The sequence below is a fragment of the Phalaenopsis equestris genome, unplaced genomic scaffold (assembly GCF_001263595.1).
Source record: "Phalaenopsis equestris unplaced genomic scaffold, ASM126359v1 Scaffold201626, whole genome shotgun sequence".
In the NCBI taxonomy this organism is placed as follows: Eukaryota; Viridiplantae; Streptophyta; class Magnoliopsida; order Asparagales; family Orchidaceae; genus Phalaenopsis; species Phalaenopsis equestris.
The window spans coordinates 1-15,181 of record NW_018221381.1 but is presented as its reverse complement, the minus strand read 5'-3'; the positions used below and the strand labels follow the sequence as shown (position 1 = coordinate 15,181).

Below are 15,181 nucleotides of genomic sequence, written 5' to 3'. Positions count from 1 at the left end.
AATACATAAGAATTGAGTGATATGAATGTAATTCTTTATTTTCTATATAGATAATAATTGAATAAACAAATAAACAAAGTCTTATCTTTTTTACATATTTGCCACCTAAAGCTTACATTTTATATTTTTATTGATCATATGTTTTATATCACATCAATTATGTCATTATTTTGATTTTTAAAGGCCAAATAAACATTTTCATGCAGATGTAAAGATTATGTGCATGTAAAAATTGGAGTTTAAATGTAAGATATGTAGATACGTAAGAATTTAGTGGTATGTTTAGAATAGTGGTATGCATGTAAAATCTTTATTTGCTATTTAGCGAGGTTTTTGGGCTTTGGAGCGCTTCCCAATCGGTCCTCCGGGACTCAGCATTGCATGCGCGGCGCACGTGTTATCGCCGTCCTTCGTACGATCGTGTCGAGCTTCCTAAAATTCGGACCCTCTGAAATTCATGACCCCAATCTCTCATTTTCTCCGATCGCTCCGACTTCGTAACTCGCGCTGCAATCGCCGGAAAGCCGCCGCGCCACCTCTGCGATACAGTCTTTCTGCTTCATTCAACTTTCTCCGGACGGCGGGAAGATGCCGCGAATCGATGATCGGCGGTGAGAGTGATCTCTTCTTCGATCGACGTTTAGGGTTTCATTTACCTGTCGTAGTATTATGCGGCGGTGACGATCTCGTGGGGACGGGGGTTCTAGGGTTTTTGTATGGTAAATATGATCAAACAGATATTCGGCAAGCTCCCGCGCAAACCCTCTTCCAAATCGTCCTCTAGCGACTCCCTTTCCGACGGAGTGATCGGCAGATCTGCGCCGGGTAGGAAGGACGGTTTCATTGGCTCCGCTGCCGCGCCGCAGTCTGGGCTAGTCAACGGTGTTGTGGTTCTAGCGGCGTCGTACGAGCCCCTCCCAAGCTTTCGAGACGTGCCCAGCTCCGAGAAACCTTTTCTGTTTCTACGGAAGCTGGGCATGTGTTCCGTGGTGTTTGACTTCTCTGACCCTACGAAGAACTCGCGGGAGAAGGAGGTGAAGCGACAGATGCTGCTTGAGCTCGTGGATTATGTTTCTACTGCCACGAATAAGTTTAGTGAGGCGGCGATGCAGGATGCCACGAAGATGGTGGCCGCCAATATTTTTAGAACGTTGTCCTATTCCACTGGCGGTGAGGGAATTAAGGTTGTAGAGGGCGTCGAAGCGGAGGAGGACGAGCCGGCAATGGAACCTGCCTGGCCCCATCTCCAGATCGTTTATGAATTCTTCCTCAGGTTCGTAGCTTCGTCGGAGACCGATGCGAAGATTGCAAAGCGCTATGTTGATCATTCCTTTATACTCCGCCTGCTGGATCTATGCGACTCCGAGGATCCAAGGGAGAGAGAGTACTTGAAGACAATTCTCCATCGGCTTTATGGGAAGTTCATGGTTCACCGGCCTTTTATTAGAAAGGCTATCAACAACATTTTCTACCGATTTATATTCGAGACGGAGAAGCACAATGGGATTGCGGAGCTACTTGAGATTCTAGGCAGTATTATCAATGGGTTTGCGCTGCCTCTAAAGGAGGAGCACAAATTGTTCCTTGTTCGGGCGTTGATTCCACTCCATAAGCCTAAGTGTCTTGCGCTTTACCACCAACAGCTGTCCTACTGCATTACACAGTTTGTGGAGAAGGACAACAAGCTAGCCGACACGGTCATTAGGGGGCTCTTGAAGTATTGGCCCCTTACCAATAGCTCAAAAGAGGTTATGTTCCTTGGGGAGCTGGAGGAGATTCTTGAGTTCACACAGGAGCCTGAATTTCAGAGGTGCATGGTGCCTCTCTTCCAACAGGTTGCTAGGTGCCTTAAAAGCTCACATTTTCAGGTATATCTCTTCTCATTGCATGAAACTGACTGAATATTTCAGCTTAAAATGTCTGTTACCCTCCAGCATTATTAGTTCACTTTTTAGATTCATTGTGATGTTGGTTTTTTAATTCCACCAGCATGCTTGATTTGCCTTTACTATTAAAAGCTCCTAACGAATCTGTATTGCTTTTTCTCTTCAATTTTATTTTATTGTGAAATATGGTTGCCATTTACTTGCTAGAACTTTTTCTGCCAAGTCAAGAACTTGACTATAATTCATACCATTTGCAAATTGGCAACTACCAATTACAGTGTTTCTGAATATTGGATTTACTGGACTTGTTTGAATTCATAACTCTCAAGTAATAATAGAATATCTAATATGTGCACCCGGTGCGAGCCATAAGAAATTAAATGGAAGTAATTTAGGCATTGCTATTTTATAGAAAATCAAGCTGTTATAGATCGAGAAATTAATCTACTTTTCTGGTCATTATTGTGATTGAGGATAATAGTATTGTTAATGGAAAAAGAAGAGGTTTAAGTCACATATTTTGTATATGGGAAGTTATATTGGGAAAATGTACTTTTAACACTATGATCGATACAAAAAACAGTTATTCATTCTAAATCATGTATGGAGGAAGAGGGAGAGAGCCCGGGAGCGTCTAAACCGCTATTGTTTTCCTTTGAAACATTTGATGAATTAGTAAATGGCACAAAAACAAATTAACACTTTCCATATGTAGTTTTATCCACGTGATTAAATAATTTCTTAAGTCATGTATTCTAGGATACTAATTGAATTGCTAGTAAGATGTTATGCATTCTATTAGTCTTATTGTGAGCTCTATAATACTTTCCCTTTTTTATTTTTCTAATATAAGCAGTGTACCATATTAGACTGTTAAAATAATTGGGTTATGTTTATTTTTTTTGGTTGGTAAATTAGATGAAAAAAATTAATTTCTGGAGCTAAAATTAGGTGATGGAAGTAGAGATGTATCTCAAGAGTATTTTGAAATAAGAGAATAGTGTGTTGGCATAAATATAAGTTTTAAAATATGGTAATTATACCTATAACTTTGTTGATTGGAGTCCTTGGGAATAAACAAGCATTGAAAACTAAGTTAACTGTTGAAGATAGACTTTAAGATGGATATATGGTAGAATGAGGAATGACCGAGTGAGAAATAATTGTATTGTAAATCAAAGAAAGGGACATATATTAAATTTCAATATATAGAAACAAAATGGAGAAAAGGGACAGGCCCCAGTTTAATATGATTAAATGTTATGCTATAAAAATGTTGCACCAATAATTTCCTTCTCATGTAGCACTCAATATTATTGAATGCAGAAAGCAGACTCAACAAATCAGATGCCAGATTGTCAAGATAAGCTAGTTGATGTTAGTCTGCGTTTCATAAAATTTAATCTGTGGAAATAAGACATGGCTTTTGAATTTTTGTTACGAAAGGTTTATGGTTGAACATTTGTTACAGTGTTGCATTTATTTGAGTAGATCAGGACTTTGATCTTTTCATTGATTTCCACTACGATATTTCTGTTGAAATTCTACTTTGGATGGATCTATTTCAAATTTATCTATCAAATATGCTCTCTTTCTGATTTAACATATTCATCTCTCCTAATTGGTGCTTAATTATTCATTGATTATGGTTTTACAAATTTAATATACTTTTGCACTAGCATTGATAGATTCAATTCAATTTTCAATTGTCTTTTCTTTTTATTACTCACCTATTCTTTTCTTGATCATCAAAAGTAGTTTTAGGGTTTCAGAAAATAAATTTTCAGAATGGTTCAATTGTTTGAAAGCTGTAAAGTACTTTCTTAGAGCTGTTTATGTAGCTTCTTACCTTTATTATCTAATTAATTGATTTAGTTATTTATAATAGTTAAGATTAGGAATTTGAAATGAATTTATTGAATTCATAATGATATTCATTTTGGTCATTCAATCAACTCATGTTTGTGTCAAAATAGCTTTTTATCGCTACTCACACTATACTTCAGACTTTAGTAATATGTTTTACTGTAGAGAACTACAAAATATAAATCACAGCACAACATATTAGAAGTCTACAATTCCAAACATTGCCTTAATCTACTCTAAATCAAGAAGTAAACTCTTGAGTGTGGTCCATATAGTTTTAAAGGCATAATTTATCAACTCATCCATGGACTTTTCTTTTCCTAAGATTTTCACTTGAACAGCCTTGTGCTAGGCTTAGTTCAAATCCTTTGAGATATTAAGAAAATTTACCATGCATTAGATAAATGTTCATGCAAAGATGTGATCTTCTTGAGCTTACTATTTATTAAAATTTATAGTTATGCTAGTGTAAAACACAAGTGTTGGGTGCATTGGTGCTGGCCTTAACTCAAATCGCTTATCCTAGTCTCATAGGATGGAAGTTGCTGCAATATCCTAATTATAATTCTTTCTTTTCATTCTTTTTTTGGGCTTTTTTAATAATCATAGTCTGCTTATCATTCTTTAAGAACCCTTGCTTGTCTGGTTTCAATTTAGTTAAGAAAAAAAATGTCAAATGATATATGAATTATTTTGAGTGGCTATTTTATTCCCAGACTATCTTATGTGTTCAATTTAGCATATTGTTTCTCAAATTTTATCTAAATTAACTGTCAAATTTGATCCAAGATAATCCTTTGAATTCTCTAATTGTTAAAAAATAGTTCAATAGAGGGACTATTCTGGATTATATTTGAGGATTTAGGGGTCAAAATTGATCACATTTATTGTCTGTGCTAAAATTACTCTTAAAATAGTCTGAACATCTTTTTGATCTCTTTCTTATTTAGTTAGTTTCATGTAATTTAGTCCTTAGTTATTGGGTGAAACTTGATTTAAAATTTGCCAAACTGCTTGCATGATTGCAATTTATATAAAAGTCCTTTATTTTTTGTAATGTCTACAATTATTTGGTTGTTTGAAAATACTTTGCTGTGATTCTGCCTCATAAGCTATGAAATGGAAGAGAAACTGCTAAGAACATGATGAACAGGCACCCGATCAAGGGCAGTCATGTTTGTTGTCTATCTTCTGTCGTTATTCAGTTTCCTCTACTTGTCACGAAATGCAATCCTGTATAATTTGCGTAAAATTATCGGTGAAGTTAGCTTCTTACAACTCAGTTATATATTAAAATTTAAGGTGCAGCCAATATTATATGTTGCCTTGTAAAGTCTTGACAGTTATAATTTTTCTTACGGAATATAATGTTGTTGGAAAAAAAGTGACTGTCAGAGAAATTTGGATTTCGGATTGCACCAAAAGTAATTTTCAGGTAGTTCACCCCTTTTTTAAGACGCCAAAAAGGGTGGAAGGGGTGCATGCCCATTTAAAGGTGTTTACTTTTGTATTGGCCATATCAATGAAAAACCTTTTTGTTAGATTTACTTTGAAGGATTGTCCATTTTACTGTCGGTTAAATTGTTTGACATAGCTCCTCCCGATATTAGTATCATTGATTTGTTGCTAGGGAATTGCTTTTTGATTTTTAAAAGCATAAGAAGCTTCTAATTACTTTTAGAGTACTGAAGTATCTTCGCTTTATAAGACATTGTATCTGAAAATTTAAATGACTATTTACAACGATATCTTTATGTCTGCAACCTGGAGATGACCAAGCTTAAGCTCTTAGGTTGGCGTTTACCAAGGACGTCTCAAATCAAGGCTTGGATATTCTATATATGAGAAAATGTTAATATCATCAGAATTGTTGAGGGCTTATGTCTGGTCTAGTTCAACAGGGTCATGTAGCTTTCACTTCAGGTGTTGTGTCAGATTTTTTGTATAGTTTAACGCACTTTCAAAAGTCCAGCGAGCTCACAATTTAAACCCGTGTTTTGACAGATGGTATTCTTTTCCAAAGTGGTTTTGCATGAGAACTTAGAAAATAGCTTTCATTAATTTCTTGCCAAGAAGAACCTTTTTCCAAAGTGGTTTTGCATGAGAACTTAGAAAATTGCTTTCATTAATTTCTTGCCAAGAAGAAATATATGGCTTTTGCCTTGTTTTGATATATAAGAAGTTTTTTCGCGAAAGAATTAATATCAGATCTGTAACATTTGTATAACTTTTCTTTTCTGGATGAAGCTAAATGGAAATTCAAATCAGTTGTTTTTGAATTTGAGTTATAAGTAATCTATCTGCTGTTAATGCAAATCAAGCGGTATATTCTATTTTTATATTTTATTTTCTTAAAATTTTTGAATTACGTCTGAATAACGGTTGACTTATCCAGTTATTCAAAATCCAGAAACTATTGAACTTCTTGAGCATTTTTAATTTGATCTCAAGTAGGGTGTAAAGGTGTAAAGATGTAAAGCAGCTGCACATAAACCCATGGAGTTTTTTTTTTTTAGTTCAAATTGTTAATTTCTTTAATGGTTCATGTTTGGTTAGTGCCTGCTAGTGTTTGGGTTTTTTTTCTTGGTGTGTGTGCACGCGCTAGGTTCATTATTGTTTGACCATTTTGTGAACATGAATAAAATCCATCAAAATAAAATCATTCAAGAGGAATTATAATTATTTCGAATAAAAAGATCATAATAATCAAACTCAAGGTCTCACCGTGCAAGGATAATACTTCATTTCTGTACGTCCAATCTCCATTTGGTATTGTGAACATGGTCTGACTTACATTATTTTCACGAGATCATGCATATAGATGTATTTTTGTAATAATATATATCTTAACGATTATTTGAAGTGTTGGATTCCGTGAGTGATTAAACATAGGTATTATGTTTACATTTGTGATGGGCTAAGCTGAAGCTGCATAAAAAGTCAAGCACAAGCTATTCACAAACATTGAGCTAGACAGACAACCATATAGCAAGTTAGCTGGAAGGTCAACGATAACTGCTAATGCTATCATAATTTTGGTATGTGAAATGGCTTAACTCAGTTGGAAAAATGTTGATTCTCACAAAAAATAATTAAAGGATTGATTTTTTCCATTCTGTTCGATGGCATTTGTTTACTTTGTTAGAGAGTATTCTAGTTCAAAAAATTTTTCAGTGAATCATTTTGCATAGTCTGAAACAATGCAAAGTTGCAGAAGTGTCCCCATGAAACCAAAATTGTAAAAAATTGAAGTTCTCTAGATCTCTTTGATCTTTTGCTGTGAAAATTTAATTCATGATAATTTTTTTTGTTTCAAGTATTTTAATCTTTTTAATTTGTCCCTAGTATTCACAATGTCATACTCTAGTTATGATTTAATTTAAGTTACCTGATAAAAACCGGCACAGATTTCCACACCAAAATTAGGACAAATAATATTTCATTGCAAGAACAGTAAACACTCTAGATGAATACAAAGGTAAGTACCTTCAATTCGAGAGGTAGGCGATCTCCCCTAATTCCTGTAATTCGAGAGGTATGAAATCTCTGCCAAACCCTAACTGGAAGATACAAAACTCAATCTCATGCATAACCTAACTCTAAATGTATTAGTTGTGTTTATATTAAACGATAATAAATGACAAGCACCTACAAATTGAGAGGTAGACAATTTCTCTCAATCCATATAATTCTAGAGGTAACTATTTATATTAAACTACAATAAATGACAAAAGACTAAATTGCTCGTAGGCTAGGCACCGGCGTAACATTACCCTAAGTTCCAACTTCCATAATGTTTTAATTTATTTTGGCGTTCCTTTTGTTTTTTTCCAAATCTTTTTAACTGCTTCTTGAGTTTCTTAAATGATTAGATTTTCTGTAGTAATTACTTGGGAAAGCATGTTCATGCGATGGACTTGATTAGTTAGTAAGGTCGGCTTGGTGGAGACTCTTCCCCTGCTGAGCCACTTCTTAGCCTGGTCGAAGTGTAGAAACCACATGCGGTGTTATGAAGCCTAGAATTACTGTTCAACATGGCTTAGCTTTGTATGATGCTGAAGATAAGGTCGGATTTATGGTAGTTTTCCAATGAATTGTTTATAAAAATAGTACCAAAAAGATTTTTTATCAGAATATATATTTTTTTTAATTATCTTGCTGGTTTTCTTTGTGCTTAATTTCTCTTTCAATATATATGTGCCAAATTCAGACATGGAAAAAGGTTTAAAACCGCAACCATATGAACCTATATAATAAATTATGCTAAAATATGATGTAGAAGTTGCCAAATTTAAAATGATTGTGTGGACAAATAAGAATCTGCCAATATTTATACAAACATGCTTATGGATCACTTTTGCGTTTTGTGGAGACTTATTTTATTTTATTTTATTTTATTTTTATTATTTATTATTTATTTTTATTTTTTTTAATCGTTTTGTGGAAACTTTTGATAAGTTATCCTTTTTCTTGTATCAATCTCTATATCCTCTAGCACTTTAGGAGAAGAAAAATCTATTGCCTCCCAACTTGCTGACATAATGAGAGTCACAATCAAATCTATCATGAAATTGAGAATGTGTTAAATGCTTTGATGTGGTTACTTTATTCATATATGCATCTTTTTTTGCTTTAATTTCTTCAGGCACTTTAATGCGTGCAATATTCTTATGAGAGCTTGAAATATATATTTTTTTATTTTTGTTACACCTCCTTGAACTTTTTTTGATACTAATTGTGTTTCAAATAAATAGATGCCTTTCATGCTCGAAAATTTGCAATTGAACATTATACTTTCATGCCTGATATTTTCTATCTCATTGATTTTCTTAAGAACCTCTAGCCTTTTGGAAATGGGTTAGACATGGAATTAAAGAATGGATTGAAAATACTAAGGTTATTTAAACTTGGTTCAAACAACAAATGAAATTTTATTTTTGTATTTTACTTAGTTGAAAATAACTACATATTTACCCTATGCATCTTTAATTAGTTACCTGTAGCATAATGAGGCGCATCTCGTGTTACTTGTGCAACTAAGCAACGCGCTCAATATACACTATTATTTGTTTGTAGCACATTCTATTTAATATCTCTCTTTAATAATAATCAATCTAGCCTTCATTTTATTTTCAATATTATTCAGTTTATTTATTGATTTTTGAATTTTCTCTCTTTTTATATTTTATCTCACACATTGTGCTTCCCTAGCTCGAACTACTCTCTCTCACCATGCACATAAACACTTGTGAGAGGGAAAATGTTTGTCTCATATAGTAGATCCTTGCGAGCGGGCAAGTGGAGAATGAAAGTGGATTGACGACCACAACTAATGAATTGGAATGTAAAGAGCTCTTCCTTATCTGCATGAACGTCGAGCTTAGTGAGCTGGTGGCCTAAAACTGAAAGAAATATACGGCAAGCTTTTCCTTAAACGTGGGGTTTAATTATCTTCCTAAGCTAAACAAAAAACACCTCATCTTTGATATTAAAACACATTTCTCTATTGAACCTTGAACACAAGTGCTCCTTTTAGTCGACCTTAACCCATCTCTAATTGAAGCTACTTAGTTGTTAGTATATTTTTGCATGTCAACTTTTTCCATCTTATTCTTTGCTTTAGGTTTCATATATATATATATATATTTGCATTACATTTAAAATAGCGAATATTGTCATATTTTTTGCACCACGCTTTCATAGGACCTTTGGATTTTGGTGCATTATTTACTGCTGACATATATGGGGCTCCCTTCATGCTATTACAGGTTCTTGATATTCCTCCAATGGGAAATTAATTTCTTGGATTTGGGTAGGATTCATTTTTATTTTCCATAAAATTAAAATGTTATTCCTTTCATAAGTGGCATTATTTGTATTTGCACTTTTATAATATTAATTGAAGTTATATTCACAATAATTTTCATATCTTAAATGTGGGTTGTATCGACATTTGCTCTTGTGGATAATAATATTCTCCTTTATAATTTTAGCATCTAAACATGCATTTGTAAATTTAAGATTAATTTGTATTTTAATTGATACATTTGAAAGCCTATTTGTTCGTTCATGAATCTCATGGTAGTATTCAGATTGAAGACTTCCAAAATTAAATTAAGGATTGATCAAACTTTTAATTTTAGCAAATTTAGTGTAATTGAATGTCTTGATTAAATGAACCAACGACATCAAAAGTGCCTCGATCTGTGTCTAAATGAGTTTGAATCAAGCGCTTTTAAAGTTCATGATATTTATTGAAAATCCAAATGTTCTTCTGATTTTCTCATGCTTATAGTTTAGATGAGTGTCTCGGTAAGACGAATCATTGTTATTCAAGTTTTATGCTATTAAGATATTTGAATGTTAGAAAAGAAAAGTTTATAATCAAAGGAAATAACAAGTCTCAAAGCTTGCTAAAATTTCACATCTCGGATTTGATCCGTCCAAACAAAAGAATTCAAAGTTTTAAAAGAAGATTGGAACTCAACCGCGGGAATTGAGAAGTGTGGGTAACTTGACTATAGTTTGTCCTGATAGAGGTACTCGACTCCATTTTTGTAAGAAAATCAGAGCTTCGCCACAATGATTTTAAGTCTTAGGTAAAACTTGCAACACAACTTATTAAGGATAATTTGATTGTCTTGGTAAAAAATGAGCTGAAGCTTATATGACGGAGTACAATCCGTCTATAGATGACAATGCTTAGCCTCTTTAAAAAATAGAATTGGGTGCCTTCAAAGGGAAAATTGGGAATCGTGAGACTTCCCTTCTCCTGATAGGATATTTATATTTGAGGAGATGCGAAGAGTTAATATTTTTTTTGGCAAAATTTTGAAACATTTAGAGAATTTTTTTTTGGTAATTTCTTGGTCGCTCTTAGAATAGGAGTGCCAAATTGGGTTTTCGGGTTGGTTTTGGGTCTGACCCGAAATTGATCTGACCTAAATATTAAAACGGGTCAGAAATCTAACTTGATCCCAACCCCCCTTCATTTTGAATGACTCAAACCCAACTTGAGCAACTCATTTAATATATGCATGAGAACTATTCGGGTCAAGTTGGCGGGTTAACTCGAACGTGTCTCAAATCATCAAACGTGTTCGAATTTTTACCCTAAACTCAACTTTGAAATTAATCGGATTTACCCGAATTCAATTTTTTCTTTATTGGGTTCAGGTGAAGTTGACATGTCGAGTTAAAGAATAACACTTTTATTTTGGAGCGTTGATGTTTTTTTTTAATATTTTAAAAAAATTATAGGTGCACCCTATATTGCATAACAATGGTAGTAGCGATGGCGTCCGGCTTTGTTTCCTGCATACATCCCTATGGGCTATTATGTGTTTTATTTGTCACTTTGTGTGTTTGGGCTGTTTTTTGACTTTCTGAACTCAATTTTGATGCTTTCAAATTCTAATAGAGCTTCAACGACCAATTTTGAGCAAAATTGAAAAGTTTTGAGCCAATGTTATCAATATTTTTTGCTCTATTGATTTGCTGATTTCAAGTAAGATTGAAATTATAATTTATGAAACTTTACTTGGTTTTTGACTTTAAGGGGAGGTTCATGCTATCATCTTAGGGAGTGGCCATGCTTTATAATTTTTGTGTGTGCACGCGCGCCCTTTAAATTTGTGAAATGTAATAAGATCAAGATTACTCAATTATTGGGTCATTAATGCACTTAAAAGCTAAAGAATGGTTTACAATTAAAGGGATTAACATGGGTTGCTTTGATAAATTGTTTTAAGATTTTGACTTAAATTCTTAAATGTCATCTAAAAGAATTATAAATGTACCTCTTTAATATGAAGATGGGCTTGAGCTAAATTTTGATAGTTTAAAGATTTGGAAAAGCTGTAAAGTTCCACTTGGGGTTCAACTCCAACAATCACTTTCAACAATTATAGTTGCTCAACTGTTGTTCTCCGTTATTCTTCACTTCCCTATCATCATTTGGCCCTAGTTGTCTGCCTATTGTCCTTTGACTTTCGTTGCCTGTTTGTCATTTGTCCAACTGTTGTCGCCTGACCACTGTTGTACAATCAACTTTGCTAGACCATTTTTTGCCCATCATTTGTTGTCCAATCGTTGTCACATGTCTTCCGTTGTTCAACTGCCATCATTGCCTCTAAATAGTTTTGCTATATTCTTAGCTACAACCACAAGAGGTTATGCTTGTGTTCTTCTTAATCTTATCTTTTTCCATTGAGGGAAAGAGCGAATTCTTATAATGTTTAATCTCATAATGGACCAAATTATCTGGGCCAAACTCTTTGTTTCCCCTTTTTAGTTTTTCATGTAAAAATTTGAGTTTTTCTTTTGCTTTTTTAATCTATGTAGAAATCTTTGTATAAGGTGAGGACATAATACTCCGTGCTGCAAATATTCTAACACAAGCAGTAAACATATTCATAACTCTATTTAAGTGCATATTTGATCAGTTTCGCTTCCATGTTGAAGTCCAAGCTCATCCTGAGAGCTTGTTGGGACGATCCCATGGACTTCAATATTATTAATTAAAATAAAAAAAAAAGAAAAAGACCAAACTTATTATATAAACCTCCGGTCATTGCAAGCTCAGCACTGTATCATTTTTCAATTGTCTAATCACCCTGCACATTTAATAGTTCTTTTAAACAGCATCAATTACCAGGTTATTCTTTTTTCATGTGTTTTCTTTGTGCGTTACACATGGCCATCATATTCTGTAATTTTTACAGTAATAGCTTAGGAAGATTTACATACATACCACTACTTTGTATTTACATATCTGACACCTAAACTTCAATTTTTACACACACCCCACCTTACCTATGCATAATAGGTGTATTACTCTTTTCACAAGTTAAAATGGTGGTTTTTTTTTTAATGTGATAATTGTAAAAGGAAATATTTAGGTGTTAAGACATGCCAATACATAGGAAATAGGTGGTATGTATGTAAATGCCCCAATTTTGTATGTCTAATACCTTACCTTATTTCAAATTTATCAGCTGATTTTACCTCTGATAACTCAGGTAGCTGAGCGATCATTATTTCTTTGGAACAATGACCATTTAAGAAACCTAATCACCCAGAACCGGAAAGTCATTCTTCCTCTGATCTTCCCCGCCCTGGAGAAGAACATGAGAGGCCACTGGAACCAGGCTGTCCAAGGCCTAACCCTCAATGTTCGAAAGCTCTTCTTAGACTCTGACCAAGACTTCTTCAACCAGTGTTCCGTCAAATTCCAAGAGAATGAAGCGAAGGAGATGGAGTCACAGGCAAAGCGCGAATTGCTCTGGAAGCGGCTTGAGGACATCGCTGCATCGAAAGCCGTCAGCAATGAGGCTGTACTAGTTTCGCGCAAAGTCTCTTCGCTCAGCATGACGGCCTTCAGCCCTCGAGCGACAGTCGGTTCTTGATTCCGCCATTTCGATACATCTGAGAAACGATTCTTGATGCGCCGATGGTAAGGTGGGAGGTGGTTTTTATGAGGCTTCTCATGCTGTTTTTTGGTATCCTTTTAAGACATGAGAAATGCAGTTTGTGTGTATAATAATTTAGAAAATTGTTATAGATTTGGATGGTGCTTTGTGGTCATATTATTTAAATTATTTATATACCAGCAGTAGAATTTTGGTCGATCCTGACTTGTTGCCACAGATCTAATCTCATTTTGTGCTGTACATTTAAGTGCTAAATATTGGCTTTTTTTCTTTCTCCTTTGCACAGCATCTGTTTTGACAAATTTTTATTTGTAATGTGAGTTTTGATTGATTTTTTTATCTATTATATTCATCGTAAAGTAAGTATAATGACTTTCATATTCATCCTAATCAAACTTTAATCGGAATATTCAGATCCAAAAGTTTTCTTTGCTTATTGTTGGGGGTATTTACATACATGCTGGATAATTCTTATTTATTTGCATATCTAACACCTAAACATTCATATTTACATGCATATCCCTCCAATCATTAACATCACATAAAAAATATTGCCACAAAATACACTTATACATGCACAGTTTTATGACACCAATGTTGGGTGTTAGATATGTAAATACATGCGACTTGTGTGGTATTATACTTCGTAAATATTGTAATTTCCAGTGCTGATGAAAAGGGGCGCAGCAGAAGACCAAAAGTATGATATACAGAGGCAGCTACTGGGATGTAATTGTAAGTATTTCTTCCTGTTACCGTTATTTTTTGCAGGGGCCTTTGAACCGATTCATCTTTAATGGAAGAAGGCCAATAACTGAGTGATGGGATTTAAAGGCGAGAAGAAAAGGAGTGGACTAACTGGAAATTGCGGACATTAAGGAAGTTGAAAATAATGGAGGTATGAGACTCAATTCCATTGCTTAAAAACCCTACATTTATACTACCCAAATCTTTCATAACATGTCAAAAATAGCACTATTTATCTTTTAAAAAGTGACATACTCATTTTCATGCATTGGTAAGGGGGTTCGTATGTAAAAAAATTAAAGTTTAGGTGTTAGATTTGTAAATTCATAGGAATCTCCTTTGTTTTATCTTTAGGGTCATTTACATACACACATACACCAGAATTCTTATGTATTATCATATCTAGAACACTGAAACTCTAATGTTTATGCTCATCACACTCAAATCCTTAATATGACATCTAAAATGCCACTATATTAATTTTTTAGAAGACAAATGCACTTTTTCTATGCATAGATTTATAGCACCAAAATCTTATAAATATAAAAATATCAAACTAGATGTCAGATATGTAAATTCGTAAGAATTTTGTGGTTCTTTCTTATTTAAAAATTCCATCATGCTATTGATACGAGGAAGGCTACCAAAAAAGTTCTATTGTTTGCATTTGATTGTGTTTGGCTTTGCTTGGCGCACGCGCGCACACACATGATTGCATGTACATTTTTTGTGTGTTTGTATGTATTGTTTATATTCACACTGCGCACATGACCATATGAATATTTTATAATTTATATAAATCATAATGCGTAACTTGGATTCAGCTTCATAAAATAACAAGTATTTATTAAATAAATAAATGGAAGTTTACAGGCACACAACAAAATTATTATGTATTTACATATCTAATGCCCAAAGTATGATGTTTACAGTTATAATCCTCTGGTATTATAAATCTATGCATCAGGTGTTTTTAAGAAGTAATTAATTGTGGTATTTTTAATGTGATGTTAAAAATTTGAGTGATATGCTTGTACTTATGAAGGTCCTAGGTGGACATATATATACATATATATCCACTTCTCGGCTCATTTATGCGGCCTCTGGCATAAGTTCTTCGGGTCGGGAGTTAGAATCCCGTGGTGCGGGCTCTCCGGATCAATCGAAGCACACCTGAGTTTTGACCCAAATTGGAGAATCGTTATTTGAGGACCATACCAAATACCGATTCCCTTTTGAGATATATATATA

General features: G+C 34.0%; 1 protein-coding gene across 1 annotated transcript; it reads left to right on the top strand.

Moving 5' to 3' along the window:
• Positions 1 to 339: 339 nt before the first annotated feature.
• On the top strand, positions 340 to 13,456 carry LOC110036016 (serine/threonine protein phosphatase 2A 59 kDa regulatory subunit B' gamma isoform-like). The gene is made up of 2 exons (XM_020740360.1): positions 340 to 1,868; positions 12,773 to 13,456. The coding sequence occupies exons 1-2, from the start codon at positions 717 to 719 to the stop codon at positions 13,157 to 13,159; spliced, it is 1,539 nt and encodes a 512-aa protein (XP_020596019.1). The 5' UTR covers positions 340 to 716; the 3' UTR covers positions 13,160 to 13,456.
• Positions 13,457 to 15,181: the final 1,725 nt, after the last annotated feature.

Coding starts and splice junctions, on each gene's coding strand:
- LOC110036016 (XM_020740360.1), top strand. CDS start 717: ATGGTAAATATGATCAAACAGATATTCGGCAAGCTCCCGCGCAAACCC. Junction 1,869..12,772: donor TTAAAAGCTCACATTTTCAG/GTATATCTCTTC, acceptor CTGATAACTCAG/GTAGCTGAGCGATCATTATT.